Source organism: Nuphar pumila, chromosome 16 (genome assembly GCF_984573655.1).
Source record: "Nuphar pumila chromosome 16, dmNupPumi1.hap1.1, whole genome shotgun sequence".
Taxonomy (NCBI): Eukaryota; Viridiplantae; Streptophyta; class Magnoliopsida; order Nymphaeales; family Nymphaeaceae; genus Nuphar; species Nuphar pumila.
This window is the reverse complement of record NC_143264.1, coordinates 57,187,294-57,208,357: the sequence shown is the minus strand read 5'-3', so window position 1 is coordinate 57,208,357 and position 21,064 is coordinate 57,187,294. Positions and strand designations below refer to the sequence as shown.

Here is a 21,064-nt window from a genome sequence, read left to right as displayed (position 1 = left end):
TTTCAGACTTTGAAGAAAAATAAACAAATAAACCCCCACATGGGGGGTTTAAAAAGACCACGGGAGGAGGGGGCTGTGATTCAGATCCAACCCCCCTCCCCCCCCCCCCCCCCCCCTCCCCCTTTTTTTTTAAGAGCATGGGTCTTACATTGGACCTCAAGTCTGTGAGGATACAAGAACCTTGGAGAAGAGATACCTGAACTGTAAACCTGATAGGTAAGCAATAGTATGCAACACTGGCAGACACTAGGTGTGCCAAACAGGGAAAAGCAACATACAGATGAAAGGCTTTTTACAAAGGGCACTCTATCATCAAGGATGGATATTGTCAAATATCAGGCCAGCTGTATGAAATTTGTAACATATTTTGAGTTACCTATAACTTAAAACTGCCTAGTAATGCAAGAACAAAAACACGAAGAAGAAGAGAACTTGGATCAACTATTACAAGAGGGTGAACCAAAAAGTTCAAATAAAATCCACCAAACAAGAATCAGTCCATCGGTTAAGCACATATATTAGAAAATATCAGATGCTATGACATGATATTTGCTGCAATTTGTGTACCTGAGATCCACTTCTCAATCAATGATAGTATGACATTTACAACATCCTTGACAAATACTGGGCAACGAAATTCATCATGAAAAAATTCAACTTCTTTGCCTTGAGAGAGGTTGCTGTCAATCCACTGCAAAAAAGAAAAAAAAATCTAAAACAGCCTTACCCAGGTTGTACAGCAAAAATATCTGACTCCACAAAAACCCAACAACATACACGTACTGTAATAAAATGGTGGTCTTCAACAAATGCACAAATAACTCACAAACAAGTGTCTATTGGAGACACTACAAGCATGACCCTTGAAAGGGTATAAAGGGAAGAACACTTGAAAAATAAATAATACTTTATTCATGAACAAAATGCTTAAGAAGCATAGTTCTTTACATTGAAGGGGTTCACCCCTATATATACAAAAAAATGGGAGAGAGAGGAGAGCTCATTTTGAGCTCTCCAAAAAGAGACGTTGGATTCCAACGTCTCTTAATATAGCTGTTGGACTACAGTCCAACAACATTTATTATTATAGCTGTTGGACTATAGTCCAACAGCATTTATTATAGCTGTTGGACTACAGTCCAACAGCTACTTGCACAGTCAAGTTCCAACAGGAACTTGACTGGATCAAAATATCTAGTTTCTATTGAACTAGATGCTAAAAAAGAAAATAAAAAAATAGAAAAATAAAATAATAAAAGAAAATATAATAATATTAAATAATATATATATATATTGCAGTTTACATTTTAACACTCCCCTTCAAACTTACGGTACAATGAGCGAAAGTTTGTCTAAGAGGAAGTGAAATCTGGGAGCAGCGAGAGGCTTGGTGAAGAAGTCTGCTAATTGATATTCTGATGTAACATATGGCAGATCAATGGTTCCATGTAAGTATTCCTCTCTGACATAGTGACAGTCCATCTCAATGTGTTTAGTGCGCTCATGGAATGTCTGGTTGCTTGCAATGTAGATCGCACTTTTGTTGTCACAACACATCTTTGAAGCTTGCGTTGCTTTAGCTCCCATATCCGCTAGCAATCGTCTGAGCCAAACAACCTCCATAGTGGTGGTTGTCATGGCTCTGTATTCAGCTTCGGTGGAAGAAAGAGAGACTTTCTGCTGCTTCTTGCACCTCCACGAAATTAAGGTCTCACCTAGGAACACACAAAAACCAGTAGTTGAGTGTCTATTATTGGGATCACCTCCCCAGTCAGCATCAGTATATGCAATTAAATTTAATGAAGATGAAGCAGACAAGAAGAGTCCTCGTGAAAGAGAGGATTTTAAGTATCTAATAATACGCAAAATCGCTCCCATGTGCACGGAGGTGGGAGCATGTTGAAACTGACTGACTGTATGAACCGCATGAGTTATATCTGGCCTAGTAATGGAAAGATAAGAAAGAGCTCCAACAAGTTGTCTATAAGGAGTAGGATCATCAAGAAGTTCTCCATCATCAATTTTCATTTTAACATTGACAACTTCTGGAGTGTCTACTTTCTTATCATCTGTAATTCCAGACCTGGAAACGATATCAAGAGCAAATTTAGATTGAGATATCAAATACCCCCGAGGAGAATAAGCAACTTCAATGCCTAAAAAATATCTTAATAAACCTAAGTCAGTCATTTCAAAGTGAGTTTTAAGAAGAGATTTGATATTTGCAACTCCCTGTTTGTCGCCTCCGGTGATGATCATATCGTCCACATAGAGAAGAAGAATAATGATGCCTGCATCAGATTTCTTAACAAACAAAGCAGTGTCAGTTAAACAAGGTTGAAAACCAATATCAAGCATAACATGACTAAATCGGTCATACCAGGCTTTTAGAGCCTGTTTAAGACCATAAAGAGTTTTTTCTAGACGAAGAGCTTTACCCTTAGGGATACTAATACCAGGTGGGGCTTCCATGTATACTTCTTCAACGAGATTCTCATTCAGGAAAGCATTTTTGACATCTAATTGAAAGATAGGTCATGTTCTAATGGAGGCCAAGGCTATTAAAGTTCTAACAGTGGTCATACGGGCCACAGGAGCAAATGTTTCTTCATAATCGATGTCATACTCTTGGGCATATCCTTTTGCTACTAAACGGGCCTTATATCTTTCCAGGGTCCCATCACTTTTGGTTTTGACTTTGTATACCCACCTACAACCTATAGGTTTCTTACCCGGAGGAATATCTTGTATCGTCCAAGTATTGGCCTTTTCTAGTGCATCCAATTCTATTTTCATGGCTTCTATCCATTCTATATGATTTTTTGCTTGAGAATAGGATGATGGTTCAACATATGATTGTATTAATGTAATGGCGGCCCTATACGTGGGTGAAAAAGATTCATAAGACACAAATTTTTCTGGAGGTTTAGAGATTCTAGACGTTCTTCTAGGTGAGACTTCAGAGTATTTTTGTAATGCACATGGAAGATTTTGCTCTCTACGTCTTGAATATTGTAGACTAACATCCCTATGGATTTGCTCTTCATTATCATCATTTTCAACAACAATAGGACTTTGATCATTGTCAAGGTCACATCCAACATCACATTCATTGGATTTTGAAGTTGGATCAATTAAAAACGAGTATTCAATGACATCCTTGGATTTTTCAAATTCAAAGAAGCTTTCTTTTTCCAAAAAAGATACATTTCTTGACACATATAATTTGTCATTTTGAAAATCGAAACACCTGTAGCCTTTTTGATTATCAGCATATCCTAAAAAGGCACATGGGATTGCACGAGGAGAGAGTTTATCATTTCTGTTGGTGAAAACAAAATATTTGCATCCAAAGACTCTTAATCTAGAATAATCTGGAGTTAAATTAACAAGCTTTTCTATTGGAGTTGTATTCTTTAATGAGGAAGATGGCATCCTATTAATGAGGTAGGTGGCAGTTAGGACCGCTTCAGCCCAAAAACTTTTTGGAACTTGATTTGCTATTAGCAATGTTCTAGTAGTTTCCATAATGTGCCGATGTTTGCGTTCGGCTAGGCCATTCTGTTGTGGAGTGTGTGGACATGATCTTTGATGTGTAATACCATGTAAATTGAGATAGTCTTTGAATTCGTTGGACATAAATTCTCCCCCTGAATCAGTGCGAAAAACAGAAATATCATTTTGAAACTTATTTTTAACCATTTTATGAAATATTTGGAAGTTAGCAAAGACATCAGATTTATGTTTAAGAAAATAAATCCAAGTATGTCTAGAAAAGTCATCAACAAAAATGACATAATATGTATAACCACCTTTGGAAATAACTGGTGCGGGGCCCCAAACATCCGAATGTATTAACTCAAGTGGTCGTGAGGAAACAAAAGTTCTACTAAGAAATGGTAACCTTTTCATTTTGCCAAGAATGCAGTCTTTACAAGAAAAATTTTCAGAATTACAAAATTTTTCCAAACTTGGAAAATATTGAATTTTAGACATATGAGGATGGCCAAGCCTTTTGTGCCATAAATTCAATTCTAATTTCTGAATATTATAACAAAATGCATTCTTGGGTAATTCCAAAAAGTCCATGTAATAAAGTCCTCCTTCTCTATGGCCTTCCCCAACCAGCTTCCCTGACTAGCGATCCTGTACCCAACAACCATGAGAAGAGAAGGAGATATTACATCCATAATCAGATATTTGCGAGACAGATAAGAGATTCAAATTAAGTTTAGGGATATATCTAACTTCTGGGATAAAAAATCTTTTGGATTTTTGAAGATTTTCAAAACATCCTATTCCTTTTACTTCGAGAGATGTGCCATCGGCTGTAAAAACATTTGACACACTTGAGTTATTTTTAAGACATTCGGATAGACTATTAACATTTGGGGTCATATGAAAAGAAGCACCAGAATCTAAAAGCCAAGGAAAGTTACCTGGACCGGAGAAAGATGCAACTGCCGCTCCAGTTGAGGCTTCGGTTGAGGAGGATACCCCTTTGAGAAGAGGTTGAAGGATTTCCATCAGTTGAGCCATAGACACAGGTGCATCTTGATCTTTTGACTCAGATTCAACAGATGCAACTCTTTTTTCTTCTCTTCTTTTTAACATTGGACATTGAGGCTTATAGTGCCCCAGTTCATGACAATGATGACAAATAACTTTTCTTTTATCAAAGTCGCCGTTTTGCCTTCCAAAATGAGGCGGCTTGTAAGTACGAGTATGATTCTCCGGTCTAGATACAGCTAAAATGGAGTCATCATCAACTTTTGGAGTACTTTTTCTAAGTCTATTTTCCTCCATAGTGAGCTCTTCTATAGTATCAACAATAGAAGGAATTTTTCCACGATGTAAAAGGGCTGATTTGGTGGATTCAAACTCCAGCCTTAGACCATTCACAAATTGATAGAAATGTTCCATATCGAGTTGCTTTTGGCGAAGCTCGATGTCTTCGGCACAATGTCATTTGGGCTCAAAAAGAGCCAACTCTTCCCAAAGTTCGGACAACTCATTATAATATTCTCGAATAGTTTTATCTTTTTGAGTCATTGTCCGAACTTTATCTTGTAAATTGCATACATGTGCAATATCTTTAAGGGAATACATGTTTTTGAGGTATTCCCAAGCCTTATCGGCATGCTCAAACTTAGCTAGACTAGAGCATTTTTTAATGTCAATGCTATTGATGAGCCATGACATAATTTTTGCATGCCCTATCCTCCATTCTTTCTATTTCTTTTCATAAGTGGCTAACGCCTTACTCTTCTCTTCTTCCGTTAGAGGAACCGCTTTATCACCCTCTTTCTTGGTAAGAGATAGTTTAGGTTCCAAATCGGAACCATCCACTATACCCCATAAACCTTTTCCCCAAATGTGGTGCTTCATAATCGAAGCCCACATTACATAGTTAGTATCATTTAGCTTCATAGGAATGATGGTGATCTTATCATTGTCATCCATCTTTTACAAGGGTAAGAGAGGAATAAATAGGAGGAGAGAGAGAGAAAAACAAAAAGAAAAGAAAAAGAGTAGACAAAGGAATAAGAGAGGATACAAAACCAAATTTTTTTGTAGCACAAGTTCGCCTTTCTTCAAACAAATCTTCTTGAGCCAAGAACAAGGTGATGAAACACCTTTTGTAAATGTGGCACGGAAATCGAGGCGGAAGCACTTCAAGATCTAAGGATTTCGTAGCTCTGATACCATGTAATAAAATGGTGGTCTTCAACAAATGCACAAATAACTCACAAACAAGTGTCTATTGGAGACACTACAAGCATGACCCTTGAAAGGGTATAAAGGGAAGAACACTTGAAAAATAAATAATACTTTATTCATGAACAAAATGCTTAAGAAGCATAGTTCTTTACATTGAAGGGGTTCACCCCTATATATACAAAAAAATGGGAGAGAGAGGAGAGCTCATTTTGATCTCTCCAAAAAGAGACGTTGGATTCCAACGTCTCTTAATATAGTTGTTGGACCACAGTCCAACAGCATTTATTATTATAGCTGTTGGACTATAGTCCAACAGCATTTATTATAGCTGTTGGACTACAGTCCAACAGCTACTTGCACAGTCAAGTTCCAACAGGAACTTGACTGGATCAAAATATCTAGTTTCTATTGAACTAGATGCTAAAAAAAGAAAATAGAAAAATAGAAAAAAAAATAATAATAAAAAAATATAATAATATTAAATAATATATATATATATATATATTGCAGTTTACATTTTAACACGTACAATGGAAGATGAAAATAGATTAAAAGAGAAAGCCCCTCAATATATTAATGGAAGATGAACATAGATTAAACGAGTAAGTCCCTCAATATGTTAATGGAAATACTTTTTGTTCTTTAAATAGAGGGCAAAGTTCATTAGGAGGAAGAGATACTCATTAGGGCTGAATACATGATTCCCAAGGTGGATACTGCTCCATTCCATATCAAATAAATTACAATAGTACTCCTGATTAAAAGTGCAAAAATAAAAAAATAAAAAAAGGGGATTGTAACATTGTAGAAATGCCCATGTGTCAATAAAACTAATATTTTCCCTCAAGCTAAGTCGCAGGGACTTGGCAAAACAGGTGCCGCACCGGCGTCGACGCGACGCGGGTGCGCATGCGGGTGTGGCACCGGGTGCAGTCAACACGACCCTAGGTGCGATCAACACACCCAGGGTCATTTTCGTCCACGTTTCGGACGTTAAAAAAACTCCCCGATGAAAAGGAGCATTAGGGCAAAAAAAAAAAAATTGCCTTAATCTCTCCTCTCCCGCTCAGCTCGAGCTCTCTCCTACCAACGCCCCGGCGCCACCTCCTAGGCTCCTCCTCTCCTTTCGCAGGTACGTACCCTCTCTCGCTCTCTTCTTGTGTCGGCAAGGAAGGGGTCGAGCCCCCCCTACGCCCTCTCGCTCTCTTGTTGGGTCGGCAGGGGAGGGGCTGAGCCCCTCCCCCCCTCTCACTCTCTTGTTGGGTCGGCAGGGGAGCAACCCCCCCCCCCCCCTCTCGCTCTCTTGTTGGGTCGGCAGGGGAGGGGCTGAGCCCCCCCTACTCCCTCTGTTTTCGGCAGGGGAGGGGGCGAGCCCCCCACCCTGCTCCCTTTGATTTCAGGGGAGGGGCCGAGCCCCCCCTCTCTCTCTCTTGTTGGGTCAACAGGGGAAGGGCTGAGCCCCCCCTGCTCCCTCTGTTTTCGGCAGAGGAGGGGGTCGAGCCCCCGTCCCTGCTCCCTCTTATTTCAGAGGAGGGGCTGAGTCCCTCCCTGTTTTTGGCAGGGGAGGGGCAGATCCCCCCTCCTTGCTCCTGATTTTATATATATTTTTATATCAAGATAATGTCTGTATAATTGATTTGAAATTTTGAATGTATTTTTTTTTTTTTCAGGATAAAAATGATGGATAAAGGAAAATGATGTGCGTCATCCTCATCCCCACATGTGAGTTCTGCTACTAGTTTTGTTGATAGTTGTAGTGGGATTGATGATGTGGGGTCACTATGGGTACATGTAGATAAACTTGCAAAAACTGGAGAAGAAGGTGGTGGAAACAAGAGATTTCGATGCAAGCTCTGCGAAAGAGATTTTGTTGAGTCTTACACAAGAGTGAAGGCTCATTTGTTGAAGATACCAAGACATGACATTTCAAGATGCAGAAAAGTTGATGAGACAATGCAAAGACAATACAAGAAAATACAAAAAGAATATGAGAAGAGAAAGGCAATGGCCGATTCTTGTGCAGTTAGTATGCCATTTGCAAGCCACCAAGAAGATACTAAAAAAAAAAGAAAAGTCAATGTAGGAGGTAGAAGAACGATACAAGCAGCATTCAATACATATGGGAGAGAAGAATTGGATAGAAAAGTTGGGAGGTATTTTTATTCTAGTTCACTCCCATTTAATGCGGCTAGAAATCTTTATTGGAAGAATTCAGTAACATCCTTGGAAAATTATAATTTGAGTGGCTATGTACATCCAAGTTCAGAAAAAATACGAACCACACTTCTTGCAGAAGAGAGGGCAAATATGAAGAGGTTGTTGGAGATTAAAAAATATTCATGGGAGCAAAATTGAGTTTCTATTGTGTCTGATGGATGAAGATATTCAAAGGCGTCCACTGATCAATTTCATTGTTTGTTCGCTTAGTGACCCAATATTCTTGAAAGCAGTTGATGCATTTGGGGGAATATAAAAATGCAGAGTATTTGAAGGGATTGTTTATAGAAGTCATAAAAAAAGTAGGTGATCAGAAAGTGGTACAAATCATTACAGACAACGCTCTAGTTTGTAAAAGTGTAGCGTTGAGTTTGAAGAGTGAGTCCCTCATATTTTTTGGACTCCTTGTGTAGCACAGAGCTTAAATTTGGCCCTAAAGAGCATCTGCAACCCCAAAGAAGAAGAAAATTTACAAGCATATGTTTTATATTCATGGATTGAAAATTTAGAAAGAAATGTCAAAAGCATTAGGAATTTTGTTGTTAACCACCATCGTGCTAATACTATATTTAATAGGTATTCTGACATGAAATTGTTGAAGGTCGCTAAAACACATTTTGCGTCTATCATTGTGATGGTGAAGAGGATTAAAAGAGTGAATAATATTTTGATTAACATGGTGACTGATGAAAATTTGACATTCTATCATGCTGATGATGATGATGATATCAAGGCTCAAGAAATTAAAAAATTCATTCTTGATGATGAGTTTTGGGACAGAGTGGTATACTTCCTTCAATTTACACAACCTATTTGGGAAATGTTAAGAGAAGTTGATAAGGATGAGCCCATGTTTTACAGAGTTTATGAAATGTGGGATAATATGATTGAAAAAATACAAGTTATAGTTTTCAAGCATGAAGAAAAAAATCTTGCATTGGATGATTTAGATTTTTTAAAGGGATTGTTTATAGAAGTCATAAAAGAAGTAGGTAATCAGAAAGTGGTACAAATCATTCCAGACAACGCTCCAGTTTGTAAAAGTGTAGTGTTGAGTTTGAAGAGTAAGTACCCTCATATTTTTTGGACTCCTTGTGTAGCACAGAGCTTAAATCTGACCCTAAAGAGCATCTGCAACCCCAAAGAAGAAGAAAATTCACAAGCATATGCTTTATGTTCATGGATTGAAGATTTAGAAAGAAATGTCAAAAGCATTAGGAACTTTGTTGTTAACCACCATCGTGCTAATGTTATATTTAATAGGCATTCTGACCTGAAATTGTTGAAGGTCGCTGAAACACGTTTTGCGTCCATCATTATGATGGTGAAGAAAATTAAAAGAGTGAAGAATGCTTTGATTAACATGGTGACTGATGAAAATTTGACATTCTATTATGCTATGTTGATAATGATATCAAGACTCAAGAAATTAAAAAATTCATTCTTGATGATGAGTTTTGGGACAGAGTGGTATAATTCCTTCAATTTACGCAACCCATTTGGGAAATGTTAAGAGAAGTTGATAATGATGAGCCCATGCTTCACAAAGTTTATGAAATGTGGGATAATATGATTGAAAAAATACAAGTTATAGTTTTCAAGCATGAAGAAAAAAATCGTTCATTGGATGATTCAGATTTTTTTAACCATATTCATTTAATTTTAGTCAGGAGATGGGATAAGAGCAACACTCATTTGCATTTCATGACACATTCTCTTAATCCAAAATATTATGCAAATAAGTGGCGGGCAGGTGGTATTGGTCGTGTCTCTCCAAATTTAGACCCAGAGCTATCAAGACATAGAAATATGTGTATGACAAGACTTTTTCCAGAAGCATAACTTCTAAATCAAGTCACACAAGAGTTTGAAAATTTTTTATCTTCGAGATTATATGGACCGGCATTATTCGCGAGAGAGAAGGATAATATAGATCCTATCACATGGTGGTCAAAATTTGGATCAGAAACACATCTTCTCCAACGTCTTGCATTAAGATTGTTATCGCAAACTGCTAATTCATCTTGTTGTGAAAGAAATTGAAACACATATTCTCAAATCCGCAACATGAAGAGAAACAAACTCACCAGCAAGCGTGCAGAGGATTTAATATTTGTTCATTCAAATCTTCGACTACTTTCGCGAACCAATGATGAATACAGGTACTAATTTGCTCTCTTAGTTATTTTATTATTTCTTAGTTTTTCATTTAAATATACTTGTATTGTATTTAACATTTTCAAATTGGGTTTGTAACGCAGACAAGGAACATCCAAATTTTAGGATGTAAACCCAGAAGAGTGTGACTTCGAGGAAGAGTATGATTTTTGTGGCGACTTGAATAAGGAGCACCAGAGCTGAGGCAGACGAGAGGAGAGAGAGAGAGATCGGCTGAGAGAGAACTCATTCATTTGATTAGGGCTAATCTCTATGTTAAATAGAGAGAGGCCAATATAAAAATTTACATACAAGTCCCTCATTAAACAAGAAATATCAAATAACCTACAGTTTAAGAAAACTTAAACTTAAAACCTCTTAATCTCAACGCTCCCCCTCAAGCTGGAGCATAGATATCAATCATGCTCAGCTTGTCACAGCATTTTGAGAAATTTGGTCTAGCAAGAGGCTTTGTAAACATATCTGCAACTTGGTCCTTCGACTTTAGATATTTGGTAATGATACGACCAGCTTGAACCATATTTCTTACATAGTGGCAATCAACCTCAATATGCTTTGTCCTCTATTATATGTGGCAGCTTTGTTATCACACATCATGGTCATAGGAGAGGAAACCTTCACCTGAAGATCACGTAGAACAGTACGAACCCACATTAATTCAGCAGCTGTTTGGGCCATAGCCCTATATTCTGATTCTGCACTCGACCTAGAAACCACATTTTGCTTCTTACTTCTCCATGAAATTAAGTTATCTCCCAAAAACACACAGAATCTTGTGGTAGATTTTCTATCCACTACATATCCTGCATAGTCAGCATCAGAGTAAGCCACTATCTCCAGAGTTCCACCTTTCTTGAATAATAATCATTTTCCAGGAGAAGATTTTAAATACCTAAGAATCATTATAGTTGCATTCCAGTGTACCTTAGTTGGTTTGTCCATAAATTGACTAACTTTGCTTACTGCTAAAGCAATATCAGGCCTGGTCACAGTTACATATAGTAGCTTCCCTACTAGTGAGCGATAGCTTTTGCTATCAACCGGTTTCAGCCTTTCTTCAAACAACTGAACTTTATGATCCATGGGAATATTAGCTGGTTTAGCTCCCAACATTTCAGTTTCCTTTAATAAGTCAAGAACATACTTCCGTTGAGACAAAACCATCCCTTCACGGCTCCTGGCAACTTCTATACCCAGAAAATATCTAAGAGAACCAAGGTCTTTTGTAACAAAGTGTTTTTGAAGATGAGCATGTGGCTTTAATATCTTTCACATCATCTCCTATAAGAATGATGTCATCCACATATACCACCATAACAACTATGCCTGAGTTAGTTTTCTTGATAAATAGTGTATGATCTGCCGCTGGCATGACATCACTTCAAACAACTTTTGAAACCATGCACGCGGACTTTGTTTCAAGCCATAAATCGTCTTTCTTAATTTACACACTTTCTGACACGCCCCCTCAACCTCGAATCCTAGAGGTTGATGCATGTAAACTGTCTCAGATAGATCCTCATATAGAAATGCATTTTTCACATATAATTGACACAAACTTCAACCATGATGAACAACTACTGAGAGAACAAGACGAATGGTGCTCATCCGTGCAACAGGAGAAAAAGTTTCAAAGAAATCAATACCATAAGTCTGAGTATACCCTTTTGCTACTAATCTGGCCTTGTACCTTTCAATAGAACCATCCGATTTGTACTTTATTGTATATACCCATTTGCATCCAACAATGTCAGCATCCACTGGGGAATCAACTAGATCCCATGTATACTGAGACAATAAAGCATCCATTTCTTCTTGCATAGACAGCTTCCACCTGTTATCTAGCTCTGCCTGTTGATAGTTCAGAAGAATAGTTTCAGCAGATAAGGCTGAAATAAAAGTTTTCATCTGATTTCCAATTCTGACAGCGGAGACAAAATGAGATATGGGATATAAGGTACATTGTCGTGTCCTCTTTCGTAGAGCGATTGGCTTGTTATCATCATCATGAAGATCACTATTGTCAGTAGTACTTACCTCAGGAGAAGAAGAAGACGAAGGCACTGAAGGAGGTGGAGCTCTACGTACATATACCAATGGAGGATTATTAAATCGTGAAGAGGATGAAGTTTGGTTCGGTAATGAGGGCATAGATTCCAAAGGAAAATGAAGTATAGGTAATGGAAAAGACTCAGTTGGATCAACTTGCATCAGGGAACCGGTACTAGAGTAATATGGAATGGATTCCAAGAAAGATACATCCGCACTGACATACTCTCGGCGAGAAATTAGATCATAACATCGATATCCCTTTTGATTTTTTGGATAACTTATAAATATGCATTTTGTAGCTTGAGCAACTAATTTATCACAGTCAGGATCAAGTTTGTATACAAAACAAACACATCTAAATATTTTTGGTGAGAAAGAGAAGAGTGGGGCATTAGGTTTTAGGATATATAATGGAATTTGATCACCCACAGAAGATGAAGGCATGCGGTTGATCAGATAACAAGCAGTGATAATCGCATCACCCCAATATAACGCAGGAACATTGGATTGTATCATAAGGGTCCGTGCGACATCAAGCAGGTGCCTGTGTTTTCGCTCAGCCACACCATTTTGTTGAGATGAATAGGCACAGGTAGTTTGGGGTTGAATGTCATGATCTTGGTAAAGTTGTAACAGGACTTTTGATTTAAACTCAAGAGCATTATCAGTGCGAACAATCTTGACAACAGATTCAAACTGAGTTTTTATTTCAAGAATTAAGGATTTGATAATAATTGGAACTTCAGATCGTTCTTTTATTAAAAACACCCACGACAACTTAGAAAAATCATCACCAATAACAAGATAATATCGACACTGAGTCCTAGTAGGAATCTTACTAGGACCCCATACATCTGCATGAAGAAGTTCAAAAACTTTATGACTGGACTGCCTCTGACTCGAAGGGAACGAACTTCGATGATGCTTGCCCAACTGACATGCTTCACACTGAAATGATGTAGTAGAAGAAATTTGAGGAAAGACATAACGAAGCTTTGACAATGAAGGATGACCAAGACGACGATGTCACTGAACAGGACTAGATGAGTGTTCCACTGCAGCATAAACATTACCCACTGGATGATGTAGGTAGTAGACTCCATTTTCTTCATAGCCTCCACCAATCTTCTTCCCCGTCAGCAAATCCTGAAAATGACAACCCATCGGATCAAATATCACTCTACAGTTTAGTTCTTTTGTAAGGCAACTAACAGAGAGTAAACTTCGAGGAAAGTTAGGAGCATGAAGAAGATTTTTCAATTGTAAGGTGGAGGATATAGAAATATTTCTCTGACCAACAACTGGTGAGGAACTCCCATCGACTAATGAGACTCCTCGATGAACAATAATATCCTTTAGATTTGAAAACACAAGCGAATTTTCACACAAATGTCTGGATGCACCAGAGTCAATAATCCACTTACTATCGTTCGGATGAAGATGATTCCCTGTTGAGTAGGCAACACCGGCTACAGGAGAGGAGGAGCTCGAAGGGCGAAGAGCTATCACCTCATCATATTCTGCTCGACTGAGGGTAATACTGTCACTTGCAGAGGTATTATCATGTGCATTTGTTGCCTCTAGTGTAGTAACATTTGCTTTTGGAGCATTTGACTTTGATGAAGAAGAGGTTGGCCGATCATGCTTATCCCAGCAACGATCTTCTAAATGTCCAGATTTTCCACAGAATGTATATTGAAGTTTTCCTCTGCCTCTCATACCTCTGCCACGACCTCGTCCTCTGATATTCTGAATATTTTCACGCCCATAACCAGATGAGACAGCTAGAGCAGATGACTGGGACCAGAGTTACCGGAAGCGCCTAGGCAAAAGGGGAAGCATGCTTCGGAAGCGCGAAACGTCGCGCTTCCGAAGCGTGAGGAGAAGCGTCCCCCTTTTTTGGGAAGCGCGCTTCCCTTTTATGGGAAGCGCTTCCCCCACGTTTCCCCCCACGCTTCCACCTCGCTTCCCCATTTTTTCATTTTTCCGCTTCCCCCTCGCTTCCGGTTCGCTTCCTAGGTCGCTTCCGAGACGATTCGGAATTTTCTTCTAAGTGGTCCCACGCTTCCCCCGCTTCCTAAATTTTTGAAAGTGCCTCACTTCCCGCTCCCGCTTCCCGTATCGCTTCCCGCTCCCGCTTCCTTGACTGATAACTCTGACTGGAACACAGGGTGAGATTGTGGAAGAGAGATCGCAAGTCTACTCAGACGATTGTATGCATCAGCAAGAGTAGGTACATCTGATCCAGTCAACATTTGGACTTTTGCAACAGAGAATTCTGAAGATAAACCTATGAGAAACCGAACAACCATAGTCTGTTCTTGATGATCCTTTTGCTTCGAACAACAAAGAGGCTTGTGAGCATTGAGTCTTTCAAACGCAACTTTGACGAAGGCATAGTACTGGGCCAAGGTCTGATCTCCCTGCAGCAAATTATATATCTTTTGTTCGACTTGCAGGATACGACTCACATTAGTCTCTTGTGAGTACGTATCTCGAAGATTGTCCCACATCTGTTTGGATGTATTATAGTAAATTAGACCATCTGCAATATGGGGTTCGACACTATTCATGATCCATGACATAACGATGTCATTATCTTCGTCCCAAGTAACGTATTTTCCCACCTTTTCATTGGGTTCACTTTCCAACAAAATATGTTTTCTACGATGTCCAGATACCGACATCATAAAAGTTTTGGACCACCTGGCATAGTTAGTTTCATTCAATCTCACAGAAGAACCATACAAGAAGGGATTTGCAAAAGCCTTATACTCCCCCAATATATTCATTTTTGGAATCACATTTCGAAGTTTCACCCATACTGAATATTTGATGCTATTGCAGCTGCCAAAACAAAAACCAGATTCACTCACTTGAACAACGTATTTTATAATCACACGTCAGCCAAGTCCACGACTACACAAAGGTTGCCACACCAAAAATAAATTCACGATAGGCTACAATTGACACAGAAAGCAGCGTGTTTCACAATCACGCATCAGCCAATACCACGAGCGCACCTGACTATTCAACCCACGTCAGACACAATGGGAAAAACAACTCAGAAATATAGATCTGAGAAAGCCAGAACAGCGTCCAACATGACAACTTGTTCATGGTCTGATTTTAGCACCTGTACTCAACACATAAATCTCACTCTAATGCCCCAAAATCCAAGACTTGTAACTTTTAAAATAGTTTAGAAAGCTTTGAAAATCATACGATTATCAGAGTTTAAATAGTACTACAGCGGAAAATGATATTTTTAAAACCACAAGTCAATGGACCTTGAGTGCCTTACAGCGTAAACTTTTCTTTGTCGAATTTCGCACAACTATTGAAATCAAATGGTTTCGAAATGCATTTTCAATAGTTGAGAATTTGTTCATGAGATTTTACAACTCATTATGTTTGTTGAACCCAAAAAGAAGTTTACTAAAACAGTTTTAGTAACTCAAGGTTTAATTAAAAGAGAATTTTTGAAATACACTTCATACCAATTTTACCAACATGTCCTCAAGAGCGAAACGTCAGGGAAAGAGCTCTATCTTTATCTCATCACGTCATCGTGCCATCGCAGACTGTATTACCTATCCATTATCTGCCCATAAAATGGGTTAGTTTCACTAAAAACTGGTAGGTGCACAGACAGGACAATATAGAACATAATTAAGCAGAATAATTTAATATGTCAAGTAGACAGACAATTAAATAGCAATTTGCTTTCAGCAGAGTCATGGAGCAAACTATCATGAGCACGATGCTAAAATTATTACAAGCATTTTACTGGCACAAGTAAACTAACTATTACAAACAAAGAACTGCCTACGAAATTTAACTAGCAAAATACAATGATACATCAACCACACACACAATTCCATAAGTATTTAACCCGTTGCACACTATAACCTCCATACATGCATAATTCAACAAATTATGTGATCGAATTTAAATTATGTTTCGATATTAACTGGTCAAGCGGGTACGCACAAGGCACGACTCTAGAAACAACCTAAACTGATCCGGGGGTTTATTATGCTGTGTATTTTATGATAACCCGGATAGCTGACTGAGTCCGCACCTAAGGGGACGGTCGGTGACCAAGAGAGAAATCCCCAAAGCAGCATAAGCAATGGATGCATCCTGAACATGGAGGGCTACCACCTAAGATAATTATGGTAGTTCTCTTCCCCTAACTCCAATGACTGGGGAAGCCGAGTCTTTTGCTCGTAACTGCCATTAATGGCTTGTCCATCGAAGTTTTTGTACCTTCCCGTCCTCTCTCCTGACATGAGTCAGCGGTTCGAATGAGTACATCAGGGGTAGTTAACTAAAGACTCATTCTACATACTCTGGTCTTTCGACCCAACTCGAGTATCTTGCCGGTGAAGGCGGAATCATCACCTATTTAAGTGATCACAAAACATTTTGTTATTTGCACTCATCGAGGTTGCCACAACCTACTCATCCAATCATCGCAACGTAAGAAGACATACTTGTCAAAAGTACGACTACAATGAAAGGGATATGGTTTCACCAAAGAAACCCCAACAGATATTATCTGCAAAAGAAGTAACACAACACAATTTGGCAAGATAAATCTTGAATTCATTTCAACAATATTTTGCATATTTCATGATACAAGGTCGTCTCGGATCTCTCGTCTGATCAAGAAAGTACTTAACATGTCGTGCATGTCTAAAAGTACACTACACTGAAAAAGGGAGGTGTGTAGGCTTCTCAAAAGAAACACCCAACACACAACTTCATAACGATCCAAAGAATATAGGAGTGCTCATTTGGCACGATTCATCCTTGAAAGCCATAATGCCACATTGAGTCATTCACACAAGGCACAACACTATCAATCTTGTATCCAAAATTTATCTTAGTATCGACATGCGACACTAGATTGATAAATGAAGAATGGGTCCTTCAACAGAACCCCACTTATTCATAGGCTCATGCCCTTGATCAGAGTTATTAAAACATTTCTCCCAAGTGTGGACTTGGGAGGGCCCAAATGTGACTTCGCAATCTTGCGAGACTTAAAACTTAACTTTGCAAAAGTTGTGCAATTTGAAGAGCACTGGGTTGGCAGAAAGAAACTCGCTTTTAAAGAACTGCAATGCACAAGCATAACTTCTAGTGTTTTGAAAACAAGTGATAACAGGATAGGCACAAGACTACATTTATGTAAGTACATATTTACCATAAATGTGAGCATATGCAGGTTATAACATGACAACCAGCAACTTTCAACTTGGGATGCCGCACATCGAAGGAAAAGCACATAAGTAATACACGAGGTACCAAAACCATACATTGGCCACTTAAATAGGCAAACACATAAGGTCATAAGTAATTTATGAGACACGAAGTCATACCTCACTCAAAGGAAACGTGCAGGCAAAAATATATGCAAGCAAACAAGAGCATAGGTATTGCATGAAGTACGAAACCACACCTCAAACTCATAAGCAACTATGCAAAATAATGATCAAAGAATGAAATTGTACCTCGACCCATGAGCATGCAAACAAGATAATACGCAATGCAGAAGCAATATAACTCTAAGCATATCTAGCATGGGCATCTTAATTATTTCAACTTAAATAGGTTCATCTATTGCCCGTTGTGCGACTTTACCCTACCTCGGAATGTTGTGTAGCTGCGTACTGTAATGAAGTGCCAAATGAAAAGAGCAACGTCTCCAAGTGAAAGCACGGAAGCACGCACATACACAAGATGCCACTAAAGGGCAAAATAAACCACAAAAGTGGTCAAGCACAAAAAGAAGATAAAAAATATATCTCACTTCATAGAATGCTTCAAAAGAAGCTTAAGGAATACATGGGGCTGAGCCCCTTATTTATACACAGCAAGGGACCCAAGGAGGGGCTCCCATAGAGTCGTTGGAGCCCCTCCAACGGTCATATTTATGACCGTTGGAGGGGTCCAACGACTCTATGTGGACCCCTCTCAAATGTAAAAAAGGAAAAAGTAAAAAATACAAAAAGGAAAAAGAAAAAAAGGAAAAAGAAAGAAAGGAAAAAGCATATCAAGGATATGCGTGTACAGGTGAAATGACAGAAATACCCCTGTGGGGTTTTACAATATATATATATATATATATATATATATATATATATATATATATATATATATATATATATATATATATATATATATATATATATATATATATATATATATATATATATATATATATATTATATATATAGATAGACACGTAGACATATATATATCATATATATGTATATGTGTCGTAATCGATATATATAGATATATATATATAAGTATACATCATATTTTAACACCCCCCCTCAAACACACGGTGAAATCACCGAGAGTTTGCTAAGGAGGAAATAGAAGCGAGGCGAAGGCAAGGCTTTGGTGAAGAAGTCCGCCAACTGATATTCGGTAGGAACATATGGGAGTTGAATGGTGCCACGTAGGAACTCATCTCGAACATAATGACAGTCCATCTCAATATGCTTCGTTCGTTCGTGAAAAGTGTGATTGCTAGCGATATAAATGGAGCTCTTGTTGTCACAGCATAGCTTTGAGGGAGTTGAGAATGAGACACCCATATCTTTAAGTAAGCTTCTTAACCATATAATCTCAGTTGTGGTGGTGGCCATCGCACGATATTCAGCTTCAGTAGATGAGAGAGAAACTTTACGCTGCTTTTTACACCTCCAGGATATAAGTGACTCCCCAAGAAACACACAATAACCTGTGGTAGAAATACGATCATCGGGGTTACCCCCCCAATCAGAGTCAGTATACGCAAGTAAAGTAAGAGGTGAAGAAGAGGATAAGAATACTCCCTTAGTTATGGAATCTTTTAGATATCTGATAATCCTCATTACTGCTGCCATGTGAGTGGTGGTAGGAGCAGTCTGAAATTGGCTTGCACTATGAACTGCATGGGAAATGTCAGGCCTGGTAATAGATAAATATGTTAATGATCCAATCAATTGACGATAAGGCGTGGGATCTGCTAAAGGAGTGCCATCATTGGCTCTCATCTTGGCATTGATCACTTCTGGAGTCTCCACCCTTTTGTCATCTGTTAGCCCAGACCTAGCAATAATATCAGAGGCAAGCTTCATCTGAGATAGGACATACCCCTTGGGTGAGTATGCAACTTCAATTCCTAAGAAATACCTCAAAAAACCCAGATCAGACATATCAAAATTTTTCTTAAGAATATTTTTAATAAGATCAATACCTTTCTTATCATTACCTGTGATAATCATATCATCAACATATAATAACAAAATGGTTATGTATTCATTAGAGGATTTAACAAACAAAGCAGTATCAGTGTAACATGAGGAAAAACCATTATCAAGAACTACTTTGCTAAAGAGATCATACCACGCTTTTGGCGCTTGTTTTAACCCATAAAGAGCTTTGTTTAATTTTAGAATATTGCCTTTCCCAATTTCAAGACCCGGCGGAGGATCCATAAGAACTTCTTCACATAAAGTTCCATTTAAGAAAGCATTTTTAACATCAAGTTGGTATATAGGCCATTGTTTGATGGATGCTAAAGCAATTAAGGTTCGTACACTAGTCATTCTGGCCACGGGAGCAAAAGTTTCATCATAATCAATCCCATATTCTTGGGCATAGCCTTTTGCTACCAAACGAGCTTTGTATCTTTCAAGAGACCCATCGCTTTTAGTTTTGACTTTATATACCCATCTACACCCAATTGCCTTCTTCCCTAAAGGTTGAGGAATAATGCTCCAGGTTTGGGCCTTGTTAAGAGCCTCTAATTCGATTTTCATGGCTTCAATCCAATGTGGGTGATCTTTAGCTTCCTTGAAAGATGTAGGTTCGTGATACGAATGTATTAACATAAGACAGGCCCTATAATTTGGAGAAAAAGATTCATAGGACACAAACTTTTGTGGTGGCCTACTGGTACGAGAAGATCTCCTAGGTAGATTGTTGTTAGTAGATTCTTCTAAAGAGAAGTCTTGAGAGTATCTGTCAATAGCAGGTTGATGTTCATTTCCTATCCGTCGGGTATAAACATTTATATCATTAAGGTTTTCATTTTGGGAGGTATTGTCATGTTGTTGTATATTATAATGTGAAATTCCATCACAACTAGTATCACAAGAAATAGCCTCAGGAGACTCAAATCTAGGAGCTAAGTCAAATAGAAAAGAATAATCGATGTCTTCCTTAGATGTGTGGATATCGAAACCATTTTGTTCTTCAATAAAGTTTACATTTCTCGACACATATAATTTATTGTTTCGAATATCAAAACATCTATAGCCTTTTTTATTCTCACCATAGCCAATGAATACACATTTGATAGCTTTAGGTGACAACTTATCTTGTCCTAAACTAAGTACAAAACATTTGCATCCAAAGATTCTTAATCTATTAAAATCGGGAGTAATTTTAAATAATTTTTCAAAGGGCGAAACATTTTTCAAAGAGGAAGAGGGCATACGATTCACAAGATATGTTGCGGTAAGAAGAGCTTCGGCCCAAAAGTTTTTAGGAACACATTTAGACACAAGAAGAGTTCTTGTGGTTTCAATTAAATGCCTATGTTTCCTTTCCGCAAGACCATTTTGTTGCGGAGTTTTAGGACAAGATCTTTGGTGCAAAATTCCATTTGTTTTAAAATAATTTTGGAAGTCTTTAGACATGTATTCTCCTCCTGAGTCGGATCTAAAAATGGCTATATTGTGTTGGAATTGATTTTGAACAAGAGCGTGAAACTCTTTAAAATTAGTGAAGACATCAGATTTATTCTTGATAATATAAACCCATGTGTATCTAGTAAAATCATCAATAAAAGAAACATAATAAGAGAAGCCTCCTTTGGACATAATGG

The 21,064-nt window shown here is 38.2% G+C and overlaps 1 protein-coding gene across 1 annotated transcript in view; it reads right to left on the bottom strand.

Annotated features, from left to right (window-relative positions):
• LOC149813264 (NAD(P)-binding Rossmann-fold superfamily protein) overlaps positions 1–21,064 on the bottom strand; it is a 38,254-nt gene that overhangs the window by 5,521 nt on the left and 11,669 nt on the right. The window contains exon 4 of the mRNA XM_089991824.1: positions 568–691. Coding sequence (XP_089847950.1) covers positions 568–691 — 124 coding nt within the window. The remainder of the gene's footprint in view (positions 1–567; positions 692–21,064) is intronic.